Here is a 20,686-nt window from a genome sequence, read left to right on the forward strand (position 1 = left end):
AATCATTACTCACTTTTAAACTACCTGTACTGGGTTTGGGAGGTTTTGTTTTTTTTTAATTTAGTAAAAAAAAATCGTTGATCACATCTACAGTTTAGGGATGCTTACAGAACCCTTCTCCATTTATTTCAACAATGCTACATTTGTTGGAATGATAGAGAAGTTTAAATATTTCAAAAGTTCTGATACGCAATTAATTCAAAGTTAATTTTAATGGCTAGAAACAATTACTTGCAGGCAAACTGGAAAAAACCCCGAATCTGTAGGATAGCCGCGGATATTTTTAGGATAGATGCGCACTGTTATGGCAGAGCTGAGTATGTGTTGGGCTGCCGACCCGCAGCCGTCGCTGTTTGGAGGAAGGATGGACCAGGGAAGGGGCTTGCGCGGGGGTCGGTCTCTGGCCTCGGATCCACGCAGGCGTCTGCGTTCTGCGCAGCACGCGGGGTCACTTTGTAGTGCTGAAAAAGTACCCACGTTTTTAACAGTTGTGAAACGGAACGTCTTCATTTATTAGACGTGAAAAACAAAACCAACTGCAGGTGCCATCTTTTCTTGGAAGGTGATTGGGAAAACTTGATGGTGGAAAGGATGCTGCGCATGTCCGGGCTGTGCGTCTTCCAGCAGCAGATGATGGCTCTTGTACAGTGTATGCAAATAAGTCTGTAAACCTGTTGGCTTTTTCCAGCATATTCAAATTTCTGTCAGATTAGGGTGCTCATAATTATTTATTTAATACCTGCGTGCAAGAATTTAGCGTTTCCCTTCTCCCCACTCCCCCACTGCCATTTATAACCGTGGGTTTTGGGGTTGTGGTTTTTTTTTTTCTTTCTGGTTTTTTTTTTTGGGGGGGGGGGGTGGAATAACCAAGTAAATATAAAGGCTGTGAAAACCATAGTGTTGTGTGCAAGTTCTCCTGCAGTACTCGTATTGCATGGCAAACATTTAGCGTAGGCGGACTAGCTGCTACGTTTCTCATCCCCGTAACGGACCTCGGACAGGCTGCGGTGTCTCTACTCACCGTGTTGGCCCGTTCTGGTGGAAACGGGGGGGAGGAAACTGGGACAAAGCGATCGTTCGGGAGCCGGCCTGAGTGCTGGTGCAGCTCATTGATTTCCTTTGAGCTGTACCATTTTATCAGCAGAGGTGAAGCTGTCCCTTGTTCAACGGCGACGTTCGGGGGTGCACTTGAAGTGACAAATAATTCTCCGTGGTTCCTTCTTGTTAGCTGACCACGCAGTGTAAAGACAAATTTTCCTACTCTGCTGATGCTAAATACCAGAAGGTGTAAATCACACGTAACTTTCAGTTTTATGAACTGTGACTTGTTTTCAGAGTTGTTTGTCTTTCGTTTGCTACAGAAGTATACTTCCCCCAGTTAAGTTCTTTTCCAAATTACTGTGCATGGAAAAGATTGGGCCACTCTCTCGTACTTCTGCTGGGGAGTGAAAAGAGAAGTAATTATTTGCAATGTGATAGTAAAATTAAAAGTGCAAAAAGTTTTTTTCTTTTGATTTCTAAAATTTAGTTTTATAGTATCTTACATTCCTGCTATCTTTGGTTTTCGTGTTTTTGTTTGGTTTGTTGTTTTTTTTTAAGTTAGCCTGGCACAGTATGATGGTGCAGTTCTAGCAGTAGGTTTAAAAAAAAAAAAAAAAGTAAAAAAATAATAAAAATAACCCCGCTCTATTAACCAGAGGAGAAAGATGATACTGTGGCAGATCAGTAGCAAATAAGTGACTTAATCGATGCTTTACTGTAGTTAAATAGCTATGGCCTTACTACTTTGTCAATATCAGCTTAATTGTCTTGAAAATGTCCGCTATTTTTACTGTTACCCAAGTGAATGTTCACCTGGGGTAAAATATCTGGTATGTACAGATGATATTTTAAATTTGTAAAATGCGCCATTGTATTACAGACGATGCAACAGAAATGCACTTCGGGGGGAAATTGCTTCTGATAAGTTTTTTTGTAAATCCTTGATTACTACAGATATGCAATAGACTTTTTGTTTCTAATTTTGATATTTCCTTCTGAAATGTAAGATTGTTGCCATTAATCTGAATGATTTATCATGCTCTTCTTTGTGTATATATTACATATAGTCTGAGCTTCCTTTAGGATGGTACATAATTTTGGTTTGTTGTAGTATTTTAGTTGGCTCTTCTCTTAAGTGCCTTTAGCATAGGCACTATAAGAGGTTAATCGAGTCTGTTTTTAATGTACAGTTGGGAGGACTTGAAACGGAGTTAAAGCAACTTATTTCTGAAAAAAAAATCCATCTGCAAACTAACCTGTAACAACTTTAAAATTTTATATTTAAGAACCAGAGGTTTATTTTTATGGAGCTTCAGTTATGGATACAGTTTCCAAAAAAAAAAATAAAAAAAAAATGCAACTTCAAATGTAAAACAGACTGTGCATAAAGGGTTTTTGTTCTAATTTTTATAGAATACAAAATATTCAGATAATATATTGAGCTCAAGTTACTACAGACATCTTGTTCCTCCCGGATGAATCCAGCTTCCCCTTGGCATTTACGATCTCTTCTTCAAAGTGGTAGGGCTTCAGTGAAAGGAGAAAAAAAAAAAAAAAAAAAAGCGACTTACCTGGCTTCTATACTTTTGTCTGTTCTGGTATATTCCTGTTGTCAAAACTGTCCAAAACAAAATTTGTGTAAAGTAGGTTCATGCTTTAAATGTTAAAATGATAATACATGTATTTGTATTTGTTTTTGACATTGCCAAGGTGCTATGGGAAATTGAAATAACAGTTAGAAAAATAAAGCTGATTTAAAAGAAAAAAAAAAAAAACCACCAAAAAACCAAAAACAACAACAACAAAAAAAACCACAACCCCCCAGGTGTCACGTGCCTGTGTTGCGGTCTGGGGGCCTGAGGGGCGGGGGGGGGGGGGGGAGGGGGTGGTGGTGTCCCCCCCGTGAGGGGACAGGGGAGGTGGCGGCGCCCCCCGTGAGGGGGACACACAGGAGGTGGCGGTGTCCCTCAGGGTGTCAGGACAGGGAAAGCGGCGGTCCCCCCGTCAGGGGACGCGCGGGAAGCGGTGCTCCCCTCCCCCCCCCCCCCCCCCCCCCCCCGAGGGGACACGGGCGGCGGTGGCCTCGGGCCCCCGTGAGGGGACAGGCGGGAAGCGGCTGACCCCCCTGAGGGGGACACGGGGGGCAGTGGCCTCGATTCCCCCGTGAGGGGACAGGCGGGGAAGCGGCTGACCCCCCCCGAGGGGACAGGGGACGCGGCGGGCCCCGCTGAGGGGAGCCCCGGCGGCCCGCGGTGCCCAGGGCCGCGCTGCGGGACCGGCCCCCCCCGGCACGGGGCGGCGCGAGGCGAGCGGCGGGGCCGGGCCGCGGGGGGGCGCGCGGCGGCGGGAGGCCGGCCCGGGCGAGGCGGGCGCGCCGCCCCGTCACGTGACGACGGCGCTGGGGCTCAGCATGGCGGAGGTGGCGGCCGCTCCCGCCGTGCCCGCGATCCGGAGCCCCCGGCGCTGAGCCGGAGCCGCGCCGACCCGGCGGCCGAACCTGCCTTTTCCCCACCCCCCCCCCTTCCCCCTCCTTCCCTCCGCCCGCCATGGCCGAGCTGGCGGCCGCGGGCGCCTCCTCGCTGCCCCGCGAGGTCCGTGAGCAGCTGGCTGAGCTGGAGCTGGAGCTCTCCGAAGGTGAGGAGCGCCGGGCCGCGCCGGGAGCCCGCCCGCCTGCCCTGCCCTGCCCCCGGGGCGCCGGCCCGGCCGCCGCGGCCTCCTCCCGCGGCCCGGGCGGGGGGAGCCTCCGGGGGGGGGAGGGGGGAGCGGGGCTGACGTGGGTCTGTGGGAGAGGAGGCCCGCGGCTGGGGGGGGGTGTGTGTCCCTGCGAGGGGGCCGGGGGCTTGTCTGCGTGTGAGGGGGGCCGGTGGCCTGTCGGTGTGTGTGGGGCTCCCAGAGGCTCTGTGCGAGGGGGCTGGGGGCTTGTCCGGGGGAGGGGGAGTTTCACAGGCTCCGTGTAAGGGGGTTGGGAGCCTGTTGGTGGGGGGGGGGGGCTTCCAGAGGCTCTCTGCGAGGGGGCCAGGGGCTTGTCTGGGGGGGGGGGGCTTCCAGAGGCTTTGTGCGAGGGGGCTGGGGGCCTGTCTCCGGGGGGCTGGGGGGGTCCCAGAGGCTCCGTGTGAGGGGGCCGGCAGCCTGGGGGGGGGGTGAGTTCTAGAGGCTCCGTGCAAGGGGGCTGGGTTGGGGGGGGGCTCCCAGAGGCTCCGTGTGAGGGGGCCGGGGCCCTGTCGGTGTGTGTGGATCTTCCAGAGGCTCCCTGTGAGGGGGCTGGGGGCCTGGCTGTGGGGGCTGTGGGGGCTGTGGGGCTCCCAGAGGCTCCGTGTGAGGGGGGTCGGGGGGCCTGTCTGTCTGTGTGTGGCTTCTAGAGGCTCGTGAGAGGGGCCTGGGGGTGTGTGGGGGGCTCCCACAGGCTCCCTGCGAGGGGTCTGGGGGCCTGTCGGGGGGGGGGGGGGGGGCTTCCAGAGGCTCTGTGTGAGGGGTCCGGGGGCTCCCAGAGGCTCCCTGCGAGGTGTCTGGGGGCCTGTCGGGGGTGGGGTGGGGGGGGCTCCCACAGGCTCCGTGTGAGGGGACCAGGGATGAGGGGGAGTGAATGTGCGTGGGGGTGGGCCGGGGGATGGAGGGGCTCAGCCCGTGGGGAGGGGCTGTGGCTGGAGGGGAGCCCCCTGCCAGACCCGGGGGGGACCCTCGGCTGGCCAGGGGCGATGAGCCCCCTCGGAAGGGCTTTTCTTGTGGCCTGTTTTCCTGTCGTTCCTGAGCTGGGGATGCGGAGTGGGAGGGAGGGAGAGGCTCTGGGGACAGCCAGGGGTCCTGGGCGGGGGGAGGCGAGGGGCTTTGGGTGCAGAATGAAGACAAACCCGGTGTTCTTTCCACTTTGTGAGTAAGTTCTTTTGCACAGCCATAACCGGGACAGAGGACAGAGCATGCGCTTTTTTCTGTTTCCTTTTTTGCATGGGTATGTCTTTGTTTCCTAGTGCTTAAAACGCTGCTCTCCATATAGCTTTGCTGCAAAGTTCCCTGGTGAAGCCAGAGGGCGAGGGATGAATCTGAGGCAGAGGGTGAAGGTTGCAGAGCAGGTAGCTCCGTTTTGCATATCTTTATAAATTCATCCAGGCAGCTTGGTGCCATCAGCAGGGGCTTCTTGGGAGGGCTTCCTGCAGGGCTGCAATAATTTCTCTCCGGATTCAAACTTTGGAAAAAATCAAGTGGGGGTAACATCTTTCGTTACTCGCTTTGTCCCAGAACGCGCAGTGTCTAGAGGAAACCTGCTCCTTGTTTTGCAGCTTAGAATTCTTGCGCTGAGCTGGGCACTGGCACCCTCCGCTGCCCGCATGGGTGTAGGATGCCAGAGGAAGAGCCCCTGGTAGTGCTTTCTTAACGCAGATTATTTGTCATTAAACTTCGAATGTTAGCTGTTTGGGGTTTTTCTTGTCAGGTGTTTTTCAGATATCCTTTCTGTAAACATTTAACTAAAGTAGATAATGCTATCTGGTATTTGGGTTTGGGTACTCCACGATAACGAAGAATTGAAGAACGTTCTCTTGTTTTGCTAAAAATGTAACGTGAAAGGATTTTTTTTGTTTGTTTGTTTGTTTTTTTAAGAAGTTATTGAGGCTGAAAGCCCACTATAGTTTGACCCTGTAATATATGGCGCTGCAAACTTTAAATCCTTTTGCTAGAATGGCTGGCTGTGACATCATTCTGATTTTTAGTAGGCTTCTCAAATAGCTTAAACTTCAGTGCGGTGAAGTTTTCTGTGTTATATAAGTAATTCTCTGACTATTAAATCCACTGCCCCTTTGTGGATTCCGTGCTCAGATTTCTTAATATGCACATCACGGATTTGTTTGCGCACGTCACTTTTTCTATCAAAAAGAAAAAGTAAGTACAAAGAATTTTGGGTGACTTTGTCCCTGAGCTCTTGGAAACATCTTTCCTGGTATCTTGCTGCTGAGATAGCTGAGGCCTGACCTGTAAAGGAGCCGAGTGAGTCAGTGAGGTAATGTCATTGTATAGTTCTTGAAAAATACGCCCTACTTTGAAGCTGAAGCTTAAAAATTTTAAGCTGTATGCTTGCATTGTTCCACTGCCAATAACTATGGACTGTTTATAGTAAACAATATTGAATGGAAACATCTTATTAAAAATGGTGGTGATGCTTCATGTTTAACTGATTAGCTATTGCTCAGATAAGAACACTTGATCCTTTTCGCCCCCACCCCCTTTATTTGTCTCTAGGCTTGACTGTTTACTATATAAATGTTTCTGTCAGGTTTCCTGGGTAGGAGCACCTCGCTTTTGGAACAGGAGAGGAATTGCATCTGCACAGAGTTGGTACGAGTAGTCCGGGGTCCCCGACCGCAGGAGCTGCGAGGCTTCTCTGTCCTTGGTGTATGGTCTTGTGGTGGGGAGCACCTGAGTGCTGCTGGAAGGTGGTTCAGATGCAGGAGGCTGTAGGCTCGGAGCGTAATCCAGTTGTGTGCTGAGCCTCACAGTGAGTTTTACGCAGGGCTGCGTTACCATTCACTGCCACGGTGTAGAGAATTTCCAACAATATGGGGGAAATACAGCATTAAAATCTTATCAGGCGTTCGGGTTGTGAAAGATGCTGTGTCAGCAAGTAGGGTGCAAAGTGGAGCAGGATTAGTTTAATGTGTGCTTAAAATAGAAATCATAGTTTGCAACGATGAGCCATGAGACTTTCTTCAGGAACAATCTGTGCGGACAGAGCAACAGGACTAATTATACCTCTACCAGCCCTGGATTATTCCTTACTGAGCCTTGTGGTCAGCATGGCAGTAACAGCAGTCCCATTCCTGAGTGCACTTGAAATGTCTTAGCAAAACGGTGGAAAGTGTTTCGGGAAACAGTAATTGTTTATTAATCAACAGAAATGGCATTTCTTTTTTTTTTTTTTTTTAGTCTTTTATCGTGTGTCTTCATTTGGCCTCAGTGATTGATTTGAGTCTAAGTCATTTATTTCAAAGCGTAGATAAGAATTCAGCTGTCTTCTGTCAACATGAAGTACATTATCCCCAAATCTGAAACATGACACTTTACAGAGACATTGCATTTCCTTACGGAGGGGTCAGTGTTGTAGCCACTAAGTAAAAAATGTTAAAATAACAACAATTGTGTATAAGCAGTGAGTTGGGTCACAAAACCTGGAACCTGTTCATTACTCATGTTTTCCTTCTTTTCTCACTTCTGGCTTTTTTTCTCTTTCTAGTGCTTTTCTTCATCTGTCAGTGACGCCCACATTATGCATCACTAATGATGGGAAGGGCTGTCTTTGTATTTGCATCTGCTTCTTTTTCACGGGTAAAAGTGCCAAAGTTTAGCTTTAAAGAAGACTTTTACTCCCGTTTTCACATTTTTGTAAGTACGGGAGCTCAGTCTTAGGCCTTTAGGCTTTGCAGCTGTGTTTGAAGGTGACTTTGTGTCCCCTGTGTGATGCTGTGTCTTCAGATGTTTGCAGCGTGTGCTGATCAGTTCGTAGAACACGGTAAGTGGCGGAATCTGTCCCATATTCGGCTGAAAACGTTGGTATTAAAGCACTTCAGCACTCAGCTTGGGGAGGTCTGGGTGCTCTTCTACTTGGGGTGAAATTCTCGAGCAGCTCCTCTCGTGTGAACTTCATCGCAGCCCTGTTAATAGAATCTGGAATAGCCAGATTCAAATGTTTTAATTAAGCACGTCCAGTGGGTTTGTTTTACGCAGCGCACACCACGAGACTATTGTACCGCTTGTGCGGTAAAGTTTCTTCTCTTGGTACAACATAGATGGTGTGACAAGAGCTTTTGCTTTGAAAGTAGGACAGCTGTCTCCCGGGCTGCACTGTATGGGCCAGCTTTTCTCTGAGAGGGTTAAGCGTGCTCATAAAGAGCTTATTTGGCTATTTGGCTGCCTTTTTTTTTTGTTGTTGTTGTTTCACTACAGTTTCTGCCTCGTCTGTTTCTTTTGATTAGTAAAGGGATGTTAGTGAACTTCAACTTGTGATATCTGTGAAAGTATGAGGCACGGGCCGAGGGGAACTCCACCGAGGAACAGCAAGGAATTCCCCTGTTAGCAGTGCAGGCCTTGAATATAATTCCAGTTGCTTCTGTGTTGGGTGACAGGGTTATCGTATCAATACTCTTGCCTCATGTGCAGAAGGAGCTGGTTTCTGTTTACTTTTCTAGTTAAACATACATTTCGTTGTCTGGTTGGTGATTTTGCGTGGGTGTTTTTTCTGTGAATGGCTTCACGCACCTGTGTTTGTTCCTTTCAAAGCTGATTGTCTCTTGCTGAAGAATTGAGGCTCTGTCTGCAGAGGAAAGCTTTGTATTAGGATTTTCAGAAGCTGAAGACCTAGCCAAGGATGGTGGCAAGTGTGGAAAAAGTAGTATCAGCAAAACAGTTGAAACCCAGGATGGAAGGCCAGCCAAATAGGATAGAACCTTACTGGAAGAAAACATGTTGACTCAAGCAAGTGGGTAGAGTCTTTATTTTGTTTGGCTTGAGAATTTCCTATGGAATCATGTTATTTTTCTGTTCTTCCAAAAATCGTGCGCTGCAGTTTTCATTCTTCGATTGTCAGGCGCCTGCTGGGGTAGGTGAGGATCTTTTTTTTACAGACTGAAGTAGCTGAAGCACAGAATTCAGACAGATGAGAGGAGGGTCAAAGGAAGTCATTGTCCGAGCAAGGACTGGCTGCCTGGATTTTGCTGAGTGAGCAGAAAGGTTTCACTTCAGTTTCTCCCCTCCCGTTCAGAGGGGAGCTGTGGCCGTAGCACAGGAAAGGTTGAAGAAGAGCTTATAAACATAAGCAAGTTGGATCTGGTCGTCTTGTAGCTAGCAGGACTTACGGGTGGTTTTTGTGAATTTATGCAGCATCTCACCCACAAGTCTTGCATTAGGCAAAGCTAGGAATGGGAAGGCTTTTATGTTGCTTCCTTAATTTACCTGCAGGACTGACAGCTGATGGGTACCAAATCTGCTGAGAAATCTGCCTATGGCTTTGACACAGACTTTCTGTATGCAGCCAACAAAGGCACAGTTCTGAGGCAGCGCTTTGAAATGCATAAAGAAACCTTTTGGAGCATGTCCTAGGGAGCTGTTCACGCAAATTGGGAGATGATCATTCCTGCCCTGTTTGGCTTTACAAAGGTTCTGATAAGAGCCTTCACTTCAGGTGCTATTGTATTTTCTTAAGCCTTGCAACCCAGGAAGAAGTGATGCAAGCGTGGCAGCGCAGGGGTTCCTTGCCATGTCCGTGTCTCACCAGAAAAGGAAATACAACTCAAGTCGTGCTCAGGAGGAGCAAAGTCACAGATCTGTGGCCAGTGCATCAAACAGAAGGTCCGTAAGATGATCACGAATTTCTACTCTGCGGATGGTCAAAGCAGAATGATTTAAATGACTAATGGTTTGGAGAGAGTGAGTTAAACGCAAATACTGAAAGAAATATTTTGGCTACTGTGAGTGGGAGTAGGTTTTACTGCTGGTACATGTTTGATGCGTGTAAACATGGTGAAGAAAAGGAAGGTTTTGGGAGCACCCGGGCTGATATAATAAAGAATAACCAGGAGAGTTAAAGAATGTGCATATTTTTGTGTTGTCCCTTTTATACTTGGGAAATGAGGAGCAAGTTTGGGGCTATTTTTAAAAGCTGCAGCTCTGACCCTTTGCCTTGGGGAGAGGAGGAAATTAGAGGCTTTAAAGAGAGTCCTCCACCTCCTCCCTGACTGCTTCTCTGAAGCTTTGCTGGAGTTAGAACCAGTTTTCCTCAGCTGGGTGGAGGGGACATCTGGTAGCAATGATTCCTGGTTTGTCTTTTATGATTCTTACTACTTCCAGTATGGGTGGTATTTGCAGTTTCAGCTGGATACTTAGGCTGGAAATGTTAATCAGACCTGTTAGCCTGACACATCTGCGCTAAAGCCGCATTTGGCGTTCTTTTTGTGGTGTCCTAGATAACTGATCTTCAGTTTTCTATTTTAAATTCTGTAGCATGAAATATTAAGTAGTAAATGTGATGGATGGCAGCATAACTGCACGGAGCCGGATTGCTGGTCTTTCAAACGTGCATCTAACTAGGCAGTGCTCGGAGCTCCCTGGGAAACTCTGCCTGCAGAGGACCCCTCGTGTTTCTCGTTCATTGGTAACGTTGCGGAAAGGGTGATGGGTTCCTTCCTGGTTCCCTCTATCTGATTCGGTTTTGTCGTGAAGCTTTCTATTCATTGGATTTATCATGTTTATTCAGTGGCGAGTTTCAGAAGCCAAAGAGTGAACTAATGGTGAGAAGTCCCAGAGGTGCAAGCAGAAGCTGAATAGTATCCTGTTTTCATTTGTTTCAAATACCATGTTCAGATAATTTCTTAAAATGGTTTTCTTTAAACCGTGTGTCTCAAAGTTATAAAAAGCATTTCCTGACTCTCTCAGAGAGTTGCTCGGTTGCTTTTTGGACCTGGGTTAACAGTGAGAGGAACTGAAGCATTCCTCTGTTGAGGTTGATTCAATCCAAAATTTTTCTTAGAGCTTATGAAATCAGGGACAAGTCATCAGGCCAGGATGTCTCGTTCTATTAATTAGAATGGAGGACTCTTAAATTTGCACCATGTGTGAGGAAACAGTGATTTATAGCTAACGGATGCTCTGCAGGCGCAGCATTCCATCTGCTACACGAATTTTCCCATTACATTTTGATGAAAAGTCTTGGGAAAAGCCTCACACCTGTATTTCTCATTGTGAATAATGTTTGCCAGTGGTGGGGTTGTTACTCTGGCCTGGATATTTTTTTGAGTAAAATGCCTATTTCTATCAGCTTGCTTTTTTCTTTTTGCAAACTTCAAAGCTGAGAGTTTCTGAAACAGTACTTAGAATAAACACAGGCAGGAGAGATTATGTTTATACCAAAGATAGTCAGTGTAGTAGTAACTTTCCTTGCTGCTTTTGTGAGCAAAGGCTTTTACTTATTGTATCTTAAGCTGATTAAAAGAAAAAAAAAAAAGGGGTGTGGGGGGAAACTTGCTTAAAGTTTTAGCACTTCTCTGCCAACATAAACTTTTTCTAATTCTTGTTGACTTGAGAATTGCTGATACAAACTAGGTCTTTCTGGACTTTGAATTCCATGGGGATGGGGGCCCACAGGGCATACATTAATATATTTCGTGAACCCAGGACGTGAGTTACTGCCTGAGTGATCAACAACTGAGCCTCTCAGAATTGTTCCCCAGCAGTCAGGCAACCTGCTTTCACCAACTCCATGTCCCTAGGGAGCAAAAATAACCAGGAGAATTGTATCCCTGCCTGATAAAATTAGGTCTTCTGTAATCTCTCTCAGAACAGCCGGATGGCTAGCTGCCTTGAAAAACATATGTTTTAATGCAGGAATAATGCATTCCATTTAGGATGGCTATAGCCGTGGGAGCTGGTTGACTTAGTGGATAAAGCACTCCCATTTTGCCTCTGGGATCAGGACTAATGTCAAACATCAGGTCTAAAGAGCAGTGGTGGAAAAGAATTCTTTGGGATGTTTCTCCTCCTGTCTTTCACTCTTCACAGGGATATTGTTCCTGTACCTTGGTCGTCCTAAAGGAGTTTCAAAACTAAACCGTCCTGTTATCGGCGATAAAGTGCGAATTGCAAAGAAGAGGAGTTAGTGTGTGTATTTCTAGATTTTAGCTCGCTCTGCATTAAGAAAAGTGATTTAGGAATAGCAATGCTGATGGTTCCTCTGATACAAGTTTATACTAATTATCTGAGAGCAGCATGGGTAACTTGGTGGAGGAAGTTCTGCTTTATTCCTGCCTTTCCTGGTAGAACTCCCCTGCTCAGAGGGAAGTCACTGCAGCCACAGGCATCTCCATCGTGCAGACAAAGCCCTCTGCTCTGTTGGGAATTGATCATCATGTGATACTTCCAGCTCCTCCTTCCGAGCTGCTGCATTTCATTACAGGAAGCTAAGAATAAGTATTTTCCCACTAATAATTATTTTCCATATGAGCTGCTGCTGTAGCTGCTGCAGGGAGGGACTGTGGGTGACCGGGAGAGGTGACAGGCTGTTTGTGTGGGATGAGCCACGGGAGATTTCAGAAGCACCGAGTTTGGAACGTACAAATGAAAGAAGTTGTGAGGGGGCATTTGGTTGCCCGTAAATTGGAAGGATGTGGTTGAAAATGGGAGTGATGCAGCAGATAAAGCACCAGGAGAGCTGAGAGATCTGGTTTCTGTGTGTGACTCCATCCCATAGCTGCGCAGCCACCCTTCCAGAAAGGGTAGTTAGATGAGGATGTGTTAAAGAAGGTTTTGTGTTGCCTGTTGTCCCACCTGTACCCTTAATGCATCAACTCTTCATTTAGAGTGCTGATTAACCTTTGACATGAAGAGCCATTTCAGTATGAAGCACCTTTTCTGGAAATACAGTAATGATTTGCTCGCTGGGAACAGGAGCGACTGCATGTATGTCGGTGTGGATGTCCTGATAAGATTGTTTTCTTTGCCTAGTGGTTGCGTCTTCATCATCGCCTTTCGCTATAATTACCTGCTGTGGAAGCCTCGCCTGCTTCTCTGGAAGCAATGATCACATAGATAAGCTGACCAGCCAAAAGAAACCCTGAGGAGGGGAAGGAGGCTTTGAAGTTTTCTGCTTACTTTCTAGAAAGAGGCATGAGCAAGGTTAACAAACAGTTGTAAAAGGTCACGCTTTGCCTTTTCTGGCAGGAAGGCGAGACGTGTAGCTCGCATGGCTTTGTGCTGCGCGGCAGCAGCTGATCCTCCTGCTCACAGTGTGCGTTGTCACTGTGGGAAGGAGAGCGAGAGTTACTCTGAAGAGCTGGGAAGTGACATGGCAAATTCCAGCCTGGGATTGTTCACCCTGCGATGGAGAGCAGAGTCAGGTGATGTGGGCAGCAGATAAGGGGTCCTTGATCCTCAGCGGTTCTGGTAGAGGAATAAACAGATCTGCAGCTTATTAAACTGTGCTGAATTCTTCCCCCCCCCCCTTGAATATAAGCAGAAAATGCCTATTAAAGGTGTTCCATTCCTGGCATTATCAATTAAAAGCTCGTTGTGTGTCCCGTGGTGGTGTTCTACCAAGGTACCAGTGGCTAAACGCAGGGCTCCTTGCAGAGCTGTTTGTGTGTGTGGAAGAAGGGAGTTGCTGGAAAGTTTGCTTCGGATGACTCTGTGCTGTGTCTCTAAGCTGGAGAAAAGCGTGTGTGCTCCTACGGTGTGTCCTCAAGAACTACAGCCCTGGTTTCATAACAAAGCCTTTGGCAGCAGCATTGGCTCGAGATACTCTCACCTCTTAGCACCTTACTCCTTTCCATCTCGGAGAACGCAGGCGCCTCGGCTCTGCGTTTTGTAAAGCTGTGAACTTTGGCAAACTGGAGAGGGCAATTGATTAAATTTTTAGGAATGTAAACTTTGCTGCTTAAAAAAATACTGGACCATTTACTTGATTTCATGAAAGCGTTTGCAGGTAACCAAATTATAAATTATTCTGACACAGCTCGGGATTTTTTAAAGTTTTTGGCAATCCTGAAAAAAATACTGAACAGCACAAGGCTGAGACCTGTCTTGTGTAAGCAGAAAGTAGATCTCTTAATACTCCCGTGCTCGTGTAAATGTTTTTTGAGATTGAGACCTATGTTTATTCTTAGGGCAGAAACTTTTAAGTGATCCCTTGTGGATTAAAAAAAAAGAACAATCCTTATTGTAATTGGAACGAAAACCTCCATACTTGCGTAGTTTTGGATTGGAAGTTGCTGCAGTGAAAAGGGGGAAGTACTGTTATTTTCAGTTCACAGACAGGAAGGCGCGATGTACGGAGGTGAGGTGGGTTGCTGGGTCACACAAAGGCAGCAGAGCAGATCTGTGGGCGCTCAGCCCTCTGCTCTGTAGAAGTGGGTACGTTGTCACTTAAAAAGAAGAGACTTTGAAATACGCGGTCTGGTAAGGAGAAAACAGATGCCTGTACAGTGTGCTGGGAGTTGGCGTGTTCTTCTACGCGTCCAGGTAATCTGAGGTTTAGCTGTGAGGGTGATGGTAAGTTTTGGTTGCACACGATATGAACCAACTGTATTTGTGGAATTTCTTCTCTCTGCTTGAAATTCTCAAGCCCTTCTTGAAAATGTCCTGAACTCAAAAAGTCCTGTGGTGCAGAAAAACGTCAATTATTGAGTCCCAAACAGGGAGAATCATGGATGAAGACAAAGCAAATGAGTCAGATATAAGTAATCCCCATTATGTCTTGGCTGCAGCCACACCTAGAAACCTTGAACAAACATTGCTGTTCTGTTTAGTTATTCCTGTGTTTGATAGACTTTACTTGTTAAGTCCTGTTTTAAAATTGCAGCATGTAAAAATTGTGTAGGGCTAGTCGCCATTAGTGTAGGAGGACTTACCAACGTTGTTTTCATAGCTTTGACCAGACACACCGAGGCCTGCGCTAGAAGATAGTTGATTTGCTCTCGTATTTCCCCCAAATACAAAACCTTGGAGTTGGTGGTGCCTTGGAAGGCTTTCAAGGCAATTCTTTTTGCAGTAGGCCTTTAAAAAAAAAAATAATCTGGCTAGAGCTGCAAACAGGAAGAGGCAATTACCCTTTGCCTTTTGTGTATCGAAACGTTCATTGTACAAAGCTTTGGTAAAACACTTTTGGTTAGAGCATGGAAATTGTGAAGGAAAGCATTTGGATCTGGCAAAATCATACTTGATGTATTAGGGTTGCTATCATGTCTCTTACTAGTAATTACTTAGCTAATAGCATGTGTCTTTTTCCTCTTTCATGGTGTTGAAGCTGATTTTTATTAAATCTGAACAAAGGTTTTTTTTTTTCAGGTGAGACTTAAAGGGAAAAGAAAATCTGGACCCTTCCCCCTCCTCTAATTCTAATTCTTTTTCAGCTCCTGTAAACGGGGGCCTGAACTCTTGTCTGTTAAGTGTGGCTGTCGCCAATTCCAGGTTTTTTTTGACAGAGGTTAGGGTTTGTTTTCTGGTTCTCATCCAAACACATACCATTTGCTTCGCATTGTTCTTTTGCACTGTCTGCTCTCCTCTGGGCTTTGTATGTGGCCTATGGAACGTGACCTTCTGGCTCAGAAGAGTTCTAGAGATTTGTCTTACGCACACTTACCTGCGGTAATCCTTCTCAGTTTATCGGTGTTGCAGTGGGATAGCTTGTGATATTCAACCCATTCGTTTCCCTGGGATGTGAAGGTAACTTCTTGGGTTGAACCTGGTGGGGAAAGCCAGGTAGAAATAAAAGTTCATGTGCTGGCGGCTCTTCAGGGGCTGGTTTATGGAGGCTTGCTGTTACCTACGTTGAGTCTGTAGTAGCAAAGGTGACACTTTCTTCTTTTCACGTTCTAGAGATGGAAACGGATTTGGCAAAGCAACAAGGGAGGGGGCGCGAAGTAAGGTAGATGGTGGTGTCAGAGTTCTCCATGCCGTGCAGGATGCCATACCTTGGCCTCTTCTCTTTGGAAAATAATTACTACTTCTGTTCTCTTGTTTAAAATTAGAAAATACCTTCCTGCAAACAATAAAATGGTGTGAAAGACACCGACATGTTGTACGGCACTGCAGGCACACTCCTCTTCCAGCGGAGCCAGAACTATTTGGGCAGAAGGATAAAAGGAAAGACTTGGCGTGCAGAACTGGGGAAGGAGTAAATAGTCTTCTGTTCGGATTGAGTTTGGCTTCAGGTTATGAACGATCTGGCAACAGTACAGTGTGGAGCGTGTTCGCTGCTTTCTATTGCAAAGTGACAACCTCTCGGTTGTGCTGGTGCAGCTGCTCCTGGGGCTGCCTTGGGATCTGGATTGAGGAGCTGACACGGTTAAAACCACCGAACAGTATTGCTGTTGAATGCTCGACATCACGAGAGGATAGCCTGCAGGACAGCCCAAGGAAGGGAGCATGAAAGGAACGAGTGAAGTGGAGAGATCTGGGAGAGAGATGTGTGAGCTGGGTTTTTTTTCTGTAATTCTGCTGTCAAGAATAGCTTAAATCTTCTGTGGGTGAAATTTAACAAAAAGTCTCCGAGAGTTATTGTCGCATCGGAGTAAGCTAGCAGTCGTTGGATTGTTTCCACGTTTTAAAGGGTTTGTTTGGAGCCGTTTCATAGATTCCCAGTTGAAAGGTAGATTTCTGCTCCTTCAGCACATTCTGCCCCGAGCAATTGCAGACAGCATCTCTCATCTTAACTCACTAAACCAGTTAACGTTTGAGCTTTTGAACATATTGTCTGCTATTGAAGTGTTACGGCCTGGTAGGTACAGAAACAAAAAAGACTCTGCTGGTTGTTCCAGGGAGTAACCTCACGGAGGGGGAAAGGCTGACTTGGGTTTCCTGCGATACCCTTCACCTCGGCTTGCGCAGGGTGCAGATGCAAAGCCGCCCCGCGTTATCGGTGGATGGAGGCACCTATGAAAAGGAAGAAGGCAGCCAGGCTGGGGCAGCTTGCCAATTGCTTAAAGCCTTTGTTAGAGACTAAAGGAAACCTGCGCCCATTTAGGCACTAGTACAGCCCCGGGGGCTTTCTTGGCCTCGTATGTAAAGAAGCTGAAGGCAGCCGCGTGGAAATGATTGCACGCTTTGGCATGTCGCTCTCCATTAGCTCTTTAGGCCCTGGTGGTTGTGTTTGAACGTGAAGATCTTGTGCTTAATTCTCAGGATTTTCATCCCGTGGGTCTGTCAGTAATAGCGCTTCAACCCAGCTGTTGAAACCAAACCACGAGGAAAAGTATCTTCTGTGCAAGAACACCTGCAAAACCGGTCTCTTCTTGAACTGCTGGGAGCCCGCGTGTGACTTCATCCTGCTCACAAGGAGGGAGATGTCTCCAGTGGTCAGGCCCTGCTGCCCTGGGAGAGGTGCTGCCTCCGTGCCAACTCCTTTCTCCCTATGATAAATTCCTTATTCCCAGCTTGCTCTGTGCTGAAATAAAAAAGGAGACGCAAACTCAAGTATCGAAATAAATGTCAATTTTAAGCCAGTGCCACCAGGCAAATTAGAAAGGGGCACGCTTTCCCTCTGAAATCTGTGCTGCTCTGCCTTTTCTCTTTACCTCTGCATGAAAAGAAGATTTTTGGAGTGATTTATAGCTGTTATGCCAGGCTCGTCAGGGCTCCTAGTCTCATCAGGACGGCTAGGACGGTGTTGTCTCTGTAGTTGAGTGGTTGACTTCGGCAGGCTGCATTTCTGGGCTAGGGTGGTTGGTGGTGGTTGTTTTTTGTGGGTTTTTTTTTTTCCTTTTAGAGCTTTTAACATGAAATATTCAATCATACCTGTGCGGAGCAGGATTGATACAGGTAGCATGCCTCAGAGAACTGTGGAGAAGGTGTCAGGCTGTGAGCACATCCCACGTTTGTGGTTTCTATGTACTTGTGTCTTTTCATGGAGCTGGTAGCTACCCAAGTGTGACTTTGGGGTTTCGGGAGAAATTCTGTGTCTTCCTCCAGCAGAATTAGCTGGGGCTGGAGGGGACATCTCTCCAGAGTGTCTTGAAGAGAATCTGAGGTACTGCAGCCTACCAGGTGCTTGTTGTTCATGGGTGCTCCAGCTTGGCTGTCACTGAAAAGGTCGGTCAGCATTTATTTGGTAGGAAGATGTAAGCTGGGATACCCCGAGGAATTAATTTTGTTTCCGTATTTTTTTTGTACAGTCCTGTGTTGCGCTTCTAGAATGCCCAGTGCTGAAGAAGCAATGATCCTGTTGTATGAAGGACATTGAAGAGAAGTGGTTGCTTTATTTCCCAAACATCATAATTTCTCTTAAGAGACTATTACGTAGCTTGGTATGAATTTTACTTACATGAAACATATGGAGTCAGCAGACAAGTCTTACTGAACAAATTGGAGGGCAGCAATCCAAACTGATGCCTGTTGCTTACAGTCCTCCTTCTTCAGAGCTTTTGCTTAATTGCAAGCTTTCTATTTGGACTTTCATTCTTTAGTTTCTCATTCTTGGCAGAATATCTTGCTTTAAATTATTGCTGTCAACACGTCCTTAGCCCTTCCTGCTCCCGCCATCCCCTTAAATTGTGTAGTACTGTCTGTGGTGCTTCAGATTGCTATAAAAAGGCCATTATGTTTGTAGTTGAAAGCAAAGCCTGCTGTGAATATAATATTTTACAAAAAGATACAAGCATCTCCCTGTTAATATTATTACATTGATACACTGGTTTTATAAACATTTTAGCCTTCTTTGAAACAGTTGATATCTAGTGATTATGGCTCCATTAGCTGTACTAACAGATGGTTCATACGCAAGTACTTTTATGCTGTCATCTGAGGCAGAAATGCGGAAAAGAAAAGGAATGTTAAATTCTCATTTCTTCCGTGGTGAGGCTGGGAAGTTAGCGTGTGGTGGAGGATCTCACGTTAACCTAAGATTGTGTGACCAAGGAGGAGGGAAACTCCCACCTGGAATGATGCAGAATAGATGGGAGAGGGGTAACGAGTCATGCTGGAGCAGGACAGCGGAGAGCACTGGTACCAGAATGGGTTGTGAGCCGGTGGGGCCAGACCACAATGGGGATGATCTCTGGATGGCTCCAGCGCAGGGTTCTGTAGGGTTTGCAGGATTTAGAGGAGGTAGGACTCCTGCAGTTAACTGAGTTAGAGGCCGGGAAAGTCCCTGCTTTCTTTACCAACCAAAATAGAGGTGGAATTAGGCCACGGACATGGAATAACTTTGCCAAGGTTGTGCTGTGGAGCTGAAGCAGCAGCTTTGCCAAACATCCGCAGTTGCCCTGTGCACCTGCATTCATTTGTGGCCTCCGTCGTATATTTTTTTCAACAGGCACAATACAGAATCAGAGACCTCTGTGTCCTCACAAATGAAGATAAATCTAATTTAACATCCTCTGCACTTCTTACCTTGCTTCGTCAGGTGATGCGTTTGTTTTGTCTTGGGTTTTTAGTTTGTTGGTTTGGGGTTTTTCTGGACGTTTTAGGATTGTAGATTCTTAAATTTTGCTCTGTCCATGCCTAGAGGGAGATCAGGATTTCTTCCTGCGAGAACCAGAGAGTTCAAGGTCTTGAGCTTCTGTTTTAGATGAGCAGGTTGGAGGGCTTACATGTGTTTTTGCATAGTAATAAAGGCAGCGTAATACTGTTAGAATTAAGTGCTAATGTGAAATAAAGCAGTAAAGATTAGTTTGTAATTTGATGTAATTCTGCTTACATCTTTGAGGGAGATTGGCTATTGCTGAGAAACTGCACAGTCACCTCTGCTTTACATTTATTGCAGAATGAGAAATTAAAATATGATCTCACTCTCATTAAAATTAAGTAATTGATGTCATCGTTCAATTAAAAGATTTTTGTGGGAGCTTTTGGCAAGTCATTCCAGGTTGCTCTTAAGACCTGACCAACCAAGCACCCTTAAAGTGGAGGGAATGGTGGATAGTTTTCTTGAGGAACTGAAAGGTAAGGGAGCTGTGAATACATTTTGCTGGTTGTTGCTTTTTCAGACAGCTTGCAGTTCCCTGCCTGTACGGCTATAGCTGGGGTCTCTTTCTGGTTTATTCATAATTCCATCTAGGCATCCCTGCAAGAAATCTTTCGGGTTTTTTGCTCTGGCCTATACAGAACTGGAGTGGCAAAGGAGACTCGTGTTTTTGTGCTGGCTCCATCATTTTCAGAGTATTAATATTTCATTTAGGCTTCTTGAAGCTTTTAGCAGATTTGTAAGGCTTTCTTCCCAGTGGTAGTGTGTGTGAGGACAACTTGAGAGCATTCTGATGAACTTACACTATGGAAAGTGGTTTTATTTGTTTTGATTTATGGCTGAAATACTTTTAAGCAGCTCATCCTGTTTGGTAAGTAACTTTGCCATAAACGTAACCGTAAAAGAGATCCAGCGGTTTTTCCTTTTCTCCAGCTAGAGTCCAGCCAAACAAATACTGTATCGCATCCAAGTAACACTTTTTCGTGCCAGTAAAGACCAGTCTGTATTGTCACTCACCAGTAAAAAAACACAGATGCAGCCAGCTGTGCTGTGTCGGGAGCAGCAGGTTTCAGAGAAGACCTCGGTGGCACGTGCTCTGCCACCGCTCCTTCTCTCGCTCCGTTTCGTACGTAGTGGCACTGATGCCGGACTTCTGAATCTCCAAGGGATTTTGCCTTGACAGAAATCCTTCTGTGCTCAGCTCGAGCCCTCTGTGGCTTTCAGGCAAGCAAGCAGTGCCAACGCAGGCGTTTTGGTGTTCAACTTCCACTCGGTTAGGGCTGAAATGTGGTTATTTACACTGCTGTTATGTGTTAGAAGTCTATATAAATGATATTTCCTGATTTTTGGCCCATTTTCATTTGAGCCTGGAGAGATCGCAGCTTGTCACTGCAAATACACTGTGAAATTTTTACCCATCACTAGACAAAAGTTTCTTCTCTTCCAACTTCAAGATGTTCTTGTCTGAGTGAAGAGCACCAGAGCAGATCTGGTGCCGGTAGGTTGCCTTTCAGTGCATGTGATAATTTGTCCTGAAAAACATTTGGAACCCGTTTAGAAAAGGATCGGGGATTTTTTTTGCCCGGACTCTGCAGCTGCTGTGAGTACACAAGCTCGTAGTTGTTTTGCATTGTGCTCGCTACATTCTTGATCAGGCTTGTGCAGGAGTTTATGCTTTTCAGCCGATGGCTCTGAGCCTCCTGAAATCTGCCGTTC

The 20,686-nt window shown here is 46.4% G+C and overlaps 1 protein-coding gene across 3 annotated transcripts in view; it reads left to right on the forward strand.

Moving 5' to 3' along the window:
• Nucleotides 1-3,438: 3,438 nt before the first annotated feature.
• Nucleotides 3,439-20,686, forward strand: part of DIP2B (disco interacting protein 2 homolog B) — a 71,813-nt gene continuing 54,565 nt past the window's right edge. For all 3 annotated transcript variants that reach the window (XM_055791987.1, XM_055791988.1, XM_055791989.1), the window contains exon 1: nt 3,439-3,675. In XM_055791987.1, the coding sequence (XP_055647962.1) occupies nt 3,588-3,675 (88 nt within the window). In that variant the 5' untranslated portion in view covers nt 3,439-3,587. The remainder of the gene's footprint in view (nt 3,676-20,686) is intronic.

This window comes from Falco peregrinus, chromosome 19, assembly GCF_023634155.1.
Source record: "Falco peregrinus isolate bFalPer1 chromosome 19, bFalPer1.pri, whole genome shotgun sequence".
Classification (NCBI taxonomy): domain Eukaryota; kingdom Metazoa; phylum Chordata; class Aves; order Falconiformes; family Falconidae; genus Falco; species Falco peregrinus.